An 11,280-nucleotide genomic window follows, 5' to 3' on the forward strand; every position below is an offset into this window, starting at 1 on the left:
CAACTGCAATGATGATGAGAAGATTCCCTGTCACTGCCATCAGGGTACATTGCGAGGAACACAAAGAAGTTGGAGGAACTGCAGCTCTCGACGTCTGAGCTGGAGCCCAGAAAAGTGGACACCGAAGTAAGGTTGCTCATGTTGTCTTTAGCCTTGAAACTACCTGTAGAGAAGAAGATGAGAAGTCTTTATATTTAGTTTTTATCTCTCTAATAAATTTTAAGATTTCCTGTATTTAATAATGAGCGCTCCCTCCTTTTTCTGATCATTTGGGACAACAATTGCAACTGAATTGTTTCTCAAGATTATGACAGGAACTCATAATATAATATAATACCTAGTCTTACAACCAAGAGACATCAGAGCACAAAGAAAATAATGAAAAGAAACACATATTCATAACATAACATAGCAATAGTCAGTCAATGTTGACTAAATCCTGTTTAGGTAATCCCAGTTAGAGAGACCCATTCAAGGAATTGTGGAATCATAATCCACACATAGGTATATCCCACTGACATTGGACATGGTACAGAGGAATGTTACCAAATTGGAGAAGGGTCTTGAAACTATGTCCTATGAAGAGTGGCCCTTTGGAAGCTGGGTATTTTTAGTCTGGAGAAGAGAAGGTTAGTGGGCGGATATGATAACCATCTTTAAATATTAAATGGATGTGAACTGAATGAATTTTGGGAGCAGCTTGTTGTCTGCTGCTGCAGAGATCAGGACACAGAGCAATGGCTTCAAGCTACAAGGAAATCTAGATTGCCACCTAAATATTAGGATAAGAACTTATCCTGGATCAGATTAAAAGCTTTTCGCGTGTTGAATACACTGCCTCTAGACCCGGTGGTGGGCATTGCCTTTTCTTTGGAAGTTTGTCAAGCAAGAGGCCTGGGACAATGGCCAGCCTGTCAGGAGGTATTTTAAATTGTGTATTTCCTGACATGCCTGGGGTGTGGGACTGGATGGTTCCTTGTTGTCTCTTCCACTCGATGACTCTTTATTCTATGAATTAATATAATTCGGGAAGTTTTTCCAAAAAGTTTAACTAACTACATTCTTTTAAGTTTTAAAAAAGGAAGTAAGGGCAAGATTTTTGACATTGGTCCACTTGTAACATGTAAAATCTACACACCTGCAGTTCCATGGTCATTAGTGCGTACACTTCCTTGTCGTGCCAACCATTGGCACTTGTGCGACTGGATGTTTGTAAAAAAAAAAAAAAAAAATATTCGTCAATGCAGGCTTGCGATTTCCATTCTGTATTGTGGAATTCACTAGTAGTGCTGTTTCCTTTCAGATCTCAGTTCAAGAAAGTGAGTACACTGAAGGACTCTGCGGCAAATGAGGTTACACGCATCCAACAAGATGCACGTATGTCTACACACTGAAATGTTTTATCAGTTTTTATGTGAACTTCGACTTAAGCAAGTATGTATTTAATGATTTCTCCGGAGCTGCCCACTTGAATACATAGCGTATTGCACCACAGTTTAGAAAAGTATAACTCGCATGTGTAAAGGGAACTTTTCCAGCTTAACTGCTGTGAGGACGAGATTGGTGCTGTTGTTTCTTTGTCTCAGAATGTGTACAAGAGTACTGAAGCTAGGCGCCATAAAATGAGCATAAAGTAGGTAGTTTAGACCAGCGAACATCTTGCCGTGTATGAAATGTGATCTAAAAGGTAGTTACAACTGTCACTGACAGAAAAATGGAAATACTTGCGGTAAGTGTTTTGTGTAACAGTTCTACTTCCATGAGCGTCTGTTAGTGCTGTAATGGTTGTTTTATTCAGTCACTGTAAGACCTAGATGTGCAGAAGACTTCTTAAAGGCAGAATGCACTTGTGGTGGGGAGAAGAGCTGAACAGGGAAGGGAATTGGTGAGAGATGAAGTTCTTGCATTCCAACCAAAAGTCAAAACACTTACCGTTTAAACATCCAAAAACAATTTGAAATAAAAATTTCTACTGTAAAGTTCAGCTTACCCTTCAGCTTCCATGTGGACGTTACATGACCATTGTATGAAACAGTCCATTATCCAAGGCTCCTCCTGTCGTATATTCCACAAGACTGTGTTGCCTTTTTGGTCTGCACTGAGGCATTAGGAACTATTATAGTAAAATAACAGAGAGACTCTCCAGCTGCAAATACTTGTCTTATGCTTGGAAGGGTGTCACTTAAAGCTTTCTGGTTTCTTGGATCTTACTCCCTTAGTGCAGCATAACCTGAATCAGAAGACACAGTCTGGAACTCTTTCCATGTTCTTTGTCTCAGTGCCCTCTAAGCATCCTCGAGAATGTCAAGGCTGGAGGATAGGGAGCAAGTTTCGCTGAGCCAATTCAAAGCCTTAGAGGGAATGAAAAGGAGACATTAGAGAAGCCTCATTAGAAGCTTCCAAAACATTCCCGAAGCCATCCTCCTTTATTTCATTCCAATTTCTGATCTTTATATATTCTTTGTATTTCCTTTTCGAAAGAGGAAAAAATCAATTGAATTCTGTGCATGACATATCCTCCTGACATGGCCAATCACCAGGGTTGCTGCAGTAACGCATGATGTCGCCCCCACTGACCTCCTCCAACACTACACCAGACACAATCCTTAGTAAGTTTTTTATACGAGTTTACTCAAAAAATCCCAATTCTCATATATAACTCAATGTAACGGTAATAGTTGTGACATAGGCAAACTAGCAAAATAAAAAATACCTTTAAATTACATGTAATATGCCGCGCCGCCAGCAGAAATAAATGTATTTACATAGACATAGTTTGATGTAGTAAAGTGAAAATTTTGGTAAAATTGTGATGTTTAAAGAAAATGTGAAAAAGGTAAAATTAAAATTAATTTTAAATTTATATATAGAAATATATATATATATACTGGGTCGTCTCCTTTCGCCTCCACTAGGCCTCATTCACTCACACCATCTCTTTATTGTTTTTGAAAGTTTTGCAGGCAAATACCACAGCCCATTTGGGCCAAATGCAATGTTTGAGAAAAGTGTGTCATTCTCCCCTTTAGGGTGTCACCTGGGCCGGCGAAACCCACCCAACACACACAGTGGAAAGATTTCTGATGGCCACTGCTTCAGGGATGCGTTGTTGGGCAAAATTTACATATAATAAAGAAATAATAAATAAAAGTTTTGATTTTTATAAAACCGCCCTTCCTTCAAATCAGGCGGTGCACAGCAAGATTATACAATACAATATACACCAGGCAATTACAATAACAAAAAACCATATCACAGTAAAAAGCCGAGACGTATAAAACAGTACAAACTCAATGCAAGTCTATTGTGCCTGCAGGAGAAGGGGGGGGGAGGTGAATAAACATTCGGGAGGGGGGGAATATTCAGGGGGTAGGCCCTGCTCAAAGAAATAGGTTTTACAGCCCCTTCTAATTGGGGGTAGGGGAGGTTAAGTGCTGCGGAGCTCTGTGGGCAGCGAGTTCCGAGGCCTGGGGGCCGGAGATCGGAAATGCCCTCCTAGAGGTAGAAGCTAGCCTAAGCCACCGGAACTCTAAAAGTTGCTGCCCATGACCTGAGAGTGCGGGGCGGATTAGATGGGAGAGGCAGTCCAGCAGATACTCTGGGGCCCAAGCCATTTAGGGCAAACATAGGATATAGGTTGTATCATGATTGCTTCATGGAAAGTGGTGGGAAATGCTTGGAAATGTATAAAGGCCCATGTGCTCGGACTTCCCCAGGTTTATCTTCCACTCAGCATTGAGCCCAGAGGGGGGGGGGGGGGGGGGGGGGGGGGGGGGGGGGGGGGGGGGGGGGGGGGGGGGGGGGGGGGGGGGGGGGGGGTGCTATTCATCAATGCTTGTTGGTGGATACAGTGGCCCAAGGCAGATATCCTCCAATATTTCCAGAGGAAAACTGGATGTGTGTGGCAGCAGAGAGTGTAGTCAAGATGACAGAAAATTAAGAATGAAGAGGACGAACAGACTACAACAGTTTGTTTCTTCCTGGGTCTACTGGGAAGGGCAAATTTCAATCCTCTCCTCTCTTTGTCCCACATGCGAGTTGAGTAAAAAGTACTTTTATCGCTTGAACTCCATTTGCAGAAGCTGAAATAAGCTGAGAGCAATGGGAAATGTAGAGGGAGAAGAGAAGAATAGGAGTTTTAAAAGCAGGTGAAAGTGGCAAAGGATTAATCAGGACCTGTTTCACCAAATTGGAATAGTCCATACTGTCTTAGAGAACATACTGGGCAGAATCAATAGGGTAGAGTCAGTGGTCGACTTGAAGCTGTTAGTGTGGCAGCTGCAAAGTCAGTTGATGGGGAATGCAGAGCTACATGAGCAATTTCCATATATTGGGCACAGACGAATAGTCTGTGGGAAACAAAGGAGAGCATTAAAGGGCTACAATCCGGCTGCAAAGGCTAGGTGTGGAGGAAACAGGTTGGTGGCCTCTGGGGCTGCAATGACATTAACCTCTTTATCTCTATGTCATTGTGCCCTGCTGAGGTGAAGTCAGCATAGCACTTATCAGAAGGAGCTTGTCACTCATAGCTGCACAATGTAAGATCATGGATGAATATTAACATACAGCCCGGAAATGGACACTAAAGAAGAATTCGACAAATAATAGTCATTGCTACAAGCATTGCTCATTGAACTATTTATCCTGGAATGGCATCAAGATGTGCAAATGCACTGGGACAAAGGTCGGATTTCCCCGCTTCCAACTGCCCACCCATAGGCACACTCCCAGGACAGTAATCTGAAATGCCTCTACTTTTCTTGAAATTCTTCCCAAAATGGCAACCAGAGCATGTTGCATAGCTTCAGACACTATTTGGTGAAGGTCTCAAAAATGTGGGTGCATTTGGGGATGAAGAAAGGTGTAATGGGGTTCCTGTGAGGGACTGGGGTTATTTTTTCTACATTGAGGGCTTTCTGCTGTTTTGAAGAGCAGAAAAGTCTCCAAAAGAATTGTCCCATGTTTAAAAAGCATTAACAGTTGGGGCTTCAGAAAACTGGTGATAGAACTGGGGAGGGGGGGGTCCTTTTGGGAAACCACAATGTTCGCCATAAACACCAACAATATTTTTTTTGTATCTACATGAGGTTGGTAGCATACACGTGTTGATATCCCGATGGGAGTACTGCCCCCCACCCCCTTTTCTCTTTCATGATTTATTGGAATATATTTGATAAATTTAGTATAGAAAATGTTGTTTTTCCCCCTGTTTAAGGTATTAAATTATACTCGGTTGTAGTTTAAATTTTTTTAAAATTAAAGGCGGTTTCTCTGTTTTTCAGTCTCTGCCCCACCGAGGAAGGCAACCTTTAGGATTATTAGGAATTGTGGCCCTCCAATGTTGGATGGTATGCAGTTTTGGGCCCGTGACCAGGCAGCCCTAGCTCTCGTTCGGATCAGGTCTCTAGGGCCAGACCAAAGTGTCGAGCTATGCACTTTTGGAGGCAATGTTGGAATGCAACAAGTATTTTCACAAACGGCCTTTAATGTGCGAAGATGTTTAATATCTGAATGTTTTTTAGAAAGCTCCAGAATCTAACAGTTTCCAAAGCAGCCTTGATCTTTGTTTCTAATGCTATAGATGAAAGGATTCAAGCATGGGAGGATATGAAGATAGTACAGCAAAAGCTAAATCAGATCAGAGAAGTAGTACTGGGGGGGTTTGCGTAGGCAAAGAGTGACGGTAAATATAAAGGAGACACACAAGGTGGGGAAGACAAGTGGAAGGGCTTTCTGTCCATGACAGAGGGTATCCTAGCACTGAGCAAAGATCTGAACATATGTGATGATGGATAAGATAAAACCTCCCATCTATCATACAAATTATTATAAGAAGCCCAACTTCAACTAGATAAGATGAGCAGGAGAGTTTTAATACTGTGGGAGTCACAAAAAACTGACGATTACATTAGAACAGAAGTATTGAGTAAGGTCCACCAGTGTGTAATATTGGCATAAAAGACATATCCACAAAGTGGCTACACATCTGAAGCAAGCTCCCTTTGGCATAACCTCCCATCGCTGAGTGGGTTGCAAATTGCAACATACGATCAGGTGCCATTAATGAGGAGCACACAGAATCTGATGCAAAGCAGAAATAAAGAAAACTTGAGCCAACACACCAGAATAAGAAATGACTGTCTTATTGTGGGGAAATAGCCATGATTTTGGTATTTTAACATGAAATTGTTCCAAGTCATCATGCCAAATTGACAAAGAAGAAGACATAGGGTTGTAGGAGCGGTGTCAGGGAACTGCAAGGATGATGAGAAGATTCCCTTTACCCATCAGGTACAGCAGGAAAACAAGAAATGAACTGAGCTCTCGAACGTTCGGAGAATTCCGAGCAGCAGAAAAGTACATCATGAAAGTAAGATTGCTCATGTTTTATCTTTCATCCTTGTGGACTACCTAGAGAAAAAGAAAAGGAGAACTCCCTTTAGGACATGCACAGTATTTAAGTCTAGCTATTAGACTGTCAGTTGAATTTAAGGCTGATACCCCAATTTAACAAAAATAGCTATCAAATGTTGTCTCTGAAAGAATTGGGGAACAATTGTGATTGTGAGTTTAATTTTTGTCTCTAAAGAAGTCCATAATAGTGACCCTAACCTGTATATCCCTATCGTTATTACTTAAGGATAATAAGTATGAGTCAATCTGAGCTCTGAAGGACTCCCCAAACAATATTTTCCGGGCAAATAAATTGTGCTCTGGAAATCTTCCTCAATGTCCTTTAGCTTTGGAGACATCCACTGAAAAAACATGAATATTTTGAATTATGTTTAGAATTTGACAAAGTCCAGTTAACAGGGGATTCATTTCACTCAAGGCCTTTTGTAATCCACGCATTTTCATCTATGGATTCCAATCTCCACAGTTTGAAAATAGTAGAAAACACACACACACACACACACAACACACAGAGATTCCAATAAGTAAACTTTTATTTTGTCATTTTAAATAAGGAATACGATTTTTTACTAGACTAATTTTAGTTAAAGTGACGTGAGCATCCTCAGATGCTGGTATCCACAGGGTTTCTGGAACCAAACCCCAGCAGATACCAAGGGACAAGTGTAAGTTTATGTGTGCTCATTTTATAATCATTGCAAATGAATGATTGTATCCTTTAATTATAGCATTGTGGTATAAAGATTTCATTTTTCCAAATATAATAATTCTGTAACACACACTATTTTCTGAGCACTCAATCTTTTTTTCAGTATCATTTTTCTTTTCATGTTACTCTACCCTTTCTATGGCTAACTGAGAAGTAGCGCCAATCAAGTTCACTCACATCAGTATGGCATAGCTCTATCATGGCTTGGTTCCAGCACCTAAGAAGTCCCCTCCATTGCAACTGGCCTTGCATTGCCATCTGCTGGACTTTATCCCGTCTCCAACTATCATTCCCCCTTTCCTTGTGTTTTGTGTCTTTTTTATTGTAAAGCTGTGGGCAGGGAATTGTGAAATTAAGAATTTCTAACATACTCTTGGAATTTATTTAACTGAAGGACTGGAAATAAATGCTTTCAATAAATACATCTTTGAAAATCACATGGGAGAACTATCATATTGGGATTGTTACAGATCTATACTGAAACCTCCAGATTTCAGATTAGTTCCAGATTAGGATTCCTCAGGATCATGCATGAAGGAACCTTCTCCCATGTTCCTTCCACCTCATTCCAAGGTGGTGAAGCTTCCTAACTCAATTGGAGTTGATTCTCTAGTTATGTTGAGTAAAATATCTCAGCCCCACAAGCTGCAAGGATGTTGCTGATAGGTGCAGATCACCGCATAACTGACCCCATCCTAGGGACAGAGAAAAGAGGTTTCTTAAATGCAGTTCAAAATAAGAAAATTTAGAAGTTAAGAGGTGAAATATGTGGAACTGAGAATAGAAAATACAGTTCCCTGTACATTTCATAGGAGGAGGAGAGAAAACATGTAAATATACATTGTAGTTAGATCTGACAAAAAAGGTAGGGTTCTCACAGAAAACCAGAATTATGTGTTCTTCTTTTCTTTGTCTTCCTTGAAAAATGCAGAGATGGAGAAATTCTTTTATGGGCAAAATACTTGCTGTGAAAACACTGTTATATGTGCTTCAGCTCGACAAATTGTGAACGAGTGGCTGGACATTCAAAACTGCTTTTTCAATAGGAGTCCTGACAAATTTTTCAGTTTGTTCAACCTGCGGTGTCAAAGAAAGCATGTATTTTGAATCACAGACAAACTGCATATGGTTGTATCTGGTTATATGACAGTCTCCTCTCCCATTGTTTTTAGTGCAACACCTCTCCAATTTCAGGAACTGCTGTTAACAACACACATAAGTTGCATATGAATGTTTAACCCTTTGTGTGCTGCAGCAATTTCTATCGTCAACATTTTCTTCCCAGTGTGCAGAGGAGAAGAAATTTTTCCAACTTTCAAGAGAAAGGTCAGAATTCTCTATGGCAGTTAGAAATGCATAACCTAGAGTTATGCACTCATGATTGTTGTATATTCACAATTCCTATGTAGCCTTGAGGGACTATGAAAGTTCCTCAGTTGCGACCTACTGGGCTACAGCAGCTGCAGGCTATGAGAGTCTGTTCCCCTGTTGATAGGGAAGTAGCTGACTGCCATCTTTATCCAGTTATGACAAGTGTCCTCTTTCTGTCTGTTGCACTGGAGATCACTCGTGAGTGGGGTTGGCAAGTGCAGTCAGCTTGCTTCCTGAGTGACAGGGAAACAGATTACCATCTATCACTGTGGCTGCTTCCTGGCAAGTGGGAATTGTGGGATGTTCAGGGTCCTCATAATGGTTATCAATGAGGATGGATATGAAACAATAATCTAGATTTACACATCCATCACTGTTTCTCATTTCTGAGCATTATTCATTCACACTTGTGTCACTATTGCCATGCTCATAACTCTCCCTGCCCCAAACCTACTTCACCAGGCATCAGCTGCACTTGGGAATAGGAGATCCATTCTGCCAACAATGAGAGCATGAGTGAATGGGATTTGACTCGCTTTAAGTGCCATGATTCAGTGCTATAGGATTCTGGGATTTCCATTTTGTGAGATATTTTGCAAAGGTGATAACAACCTCACTCCAGGGAAATACTGCCAAAAATCCACTTAAAGGTGTGACTTAGAGTTGACATCAGTCAGAAATGATTTGAAGGTACATAACAACAAAAACAAAAACAATAGCAACAGTCCTCAGTTGCATCACTATCTTCTCCCTGTCCATTACCTGATTGCATTGAGAAGATAGGAAAAAGGTGAATTGAAGAAGGGCACTTTCTCCTCCTCTGAGAACTACTTCAAAAACTGCCCAGTTTTTGAATGTGTTCCAAGTGTAAGGAGTAAAATGATGAAAGTATTCATTTCCCCCTGAGAGTACAAATAATGTAGATAAGGACAACATGTCATTTGCTGACTTTTTGCCAAGAATGCTTAGTGGAGAGGTACCAAGAACAAGGAAAAGTCGAGGTCCAATTATGTTTTCCTATGAAATATGCTGCACTCCAGGGAGTAAGATCTCCAGAAACCAGAAAGACTTTAAATGAGTCTGCTAATCAGGAATGAGGCAGTTATTTGCAGCTGGAGACTCACTCTCTGTTATTGTTACTTAAGATGGGTTCCCAATACCCAGTGCAGACCAAAAGACAACAGCACATCCTGTGACAATAATGACACAGGAAGTGCTGGGATAAGGTGATGAATGGACTCACATACTGTTGTTCACATGGAAGCTGAAGGGTAAGCTGACTCAGACAGTACAAATGTTTCTTACAAACTTTTTTTGAAATGTTTTGGTCTGTTTTGTTGATTTTGTGGTGGTGTGGAGATATTTTTCATTTTTTCCTTTCCTACCAGCTTTCTCCCCAACACAAATCTCCCTCTTTATTTATATAACAGCTCCTCTTGGAATGACACTGTGAGCAATGGACTGCTGTTCTCCAGTAAAGAGAGGCATAGCAGACTGGTGTTTCCACCCATCTTGCCAGCTATTTCCCATGCAAGGAGAAATTGTGAATGGCATCCTGCTTCTGATGGTCACACCAAAGACGGTTTGTGGGACAGGGGTGGAAATAGCAGTCTGTTGGGCTCTTGCTGTGGTCAATGCCTGATAAGTCAGGACTAGCTCAGGAGACACTACTAGGTAAGAAAAGAGTCCTTAACTAGGCAGCTGATCTAGATTCTTGACCATACTTTCTTACTTGGATATCAGAAATATAACATGACCCCAGGTTTTCAATGTGTTAATGTTCTAATATTTATATCACACTTTGTTTCTGGTAGAGTTCTATGGATGATATTTTGAAATATGTGTATACTTCTAAACCTTGGAAATTGATTTCATTTTCCGGGGAAACCTGTCCAGGCCAATGTTTTCTTTGCCTTTGGATTTCTGAGTCTTTATTCCTTAAGTATAGACATTGGCCTGAAATCTGTTGCTAATTGTACGCAAAGTTGAGTCAATAGGATTTACCTATGTATTGATTTACAATTCAACAATTCATTGAATGAGTCTACTCTAATTGGGACTAACTAACAGGATTCAAGGCAATGCTGACTGACTGAAAAATATGATTATGAGGCAAAGAAGATGAGGCAGAGAAAGTGGTCAGATATCCCTCCTGCTGCCCTGAGTGCCCCAGGACCACTGTAGGAGCATGATAACCAGACACTAAGGTCCTGAGGGCCCCCATTGCCATGGTTTCGAATTGGCTGTGAAAAGGAGAGGTAAAAAAACCACTCCTTTTGTGGCTGATTTTTGGCTGTGTTCAGCTGACCTCTGAGCGATCCAGAGTCATGTGCATGCCCTGCCCCCAGACTGGCCCGACAGCAGCCTTTTTGGGCCGGCTGTTTGAGGCTTATGTTACGTTATGAATATGTATTCTGTTTCATTATTTCCTTTATTGCTCTGGATGCCTCTTGGTTGTAAGACTAGGGTATTCATATTAATACTAATATTAACGAATTCCTATCATAATATCTTGGACTAAACAGTCAGTTGCAATTGTTTGTCTATAAACGATACAGAAAAAGAGGAGGGAACAACATTCATTGTTAATTCAAGGAAATTCAAAATTTATTAGCAGATAAACCGTATATTAATAAAGTCTTCTCATCTTCTTCCATCTACAGGTAGTTTGCAAGGACAAAAGACAACATGAGCAACCTTACTTCTGTGTCCACTTTTCTGCTGCTCCAATTCTCCGACGTTCGAGAGCTGCAGTTCCTCCAATTCTTTGTGTTCCTCGCAATGTA

The 11,280-nt window shown here is 40.8% G+C and overlaps 1 protein-coding gene across 1 annotated transcript in view; it reads right to left on the bottom strand.

Moving 5' to 3' along the window:
• The window catches only part of LOC121933747 (olfactory receptor 14I1-like), a 43,587-nt gene that overhangs the window by 31,876 nt on the left and 431 nt on the right, over nt 1-11,280 (bottom strand). Inside the window, exon 2 of the mRNA XM_042473738.1 lies at nt 6,075-6,081. Within this exon, the coding sequence (XP_042329672.1) occupies nt 6,075-6,081 (7 nt within the window). The remainder of the gene's footprint in view (nt 1-6,074; nt 6,082-11,280) is intronic.

The sequence above is a fragment of the Sceloporus undulatus genome, chromosome 6 (assembly GCF_019175285.1).
Source record: "Sceloporus undulatus isolate JIND9_A2432 ecotype Alabama chromosome 6, SceUnd_v1.1, whole genome shotgun sequence".
Lineage (NCBI taxonomy): Eukaryota > Metazoa > Chordata > Lepidosauria > Squamata > Phrynosomatidae > Sceloporus > Sceloporus undulatus.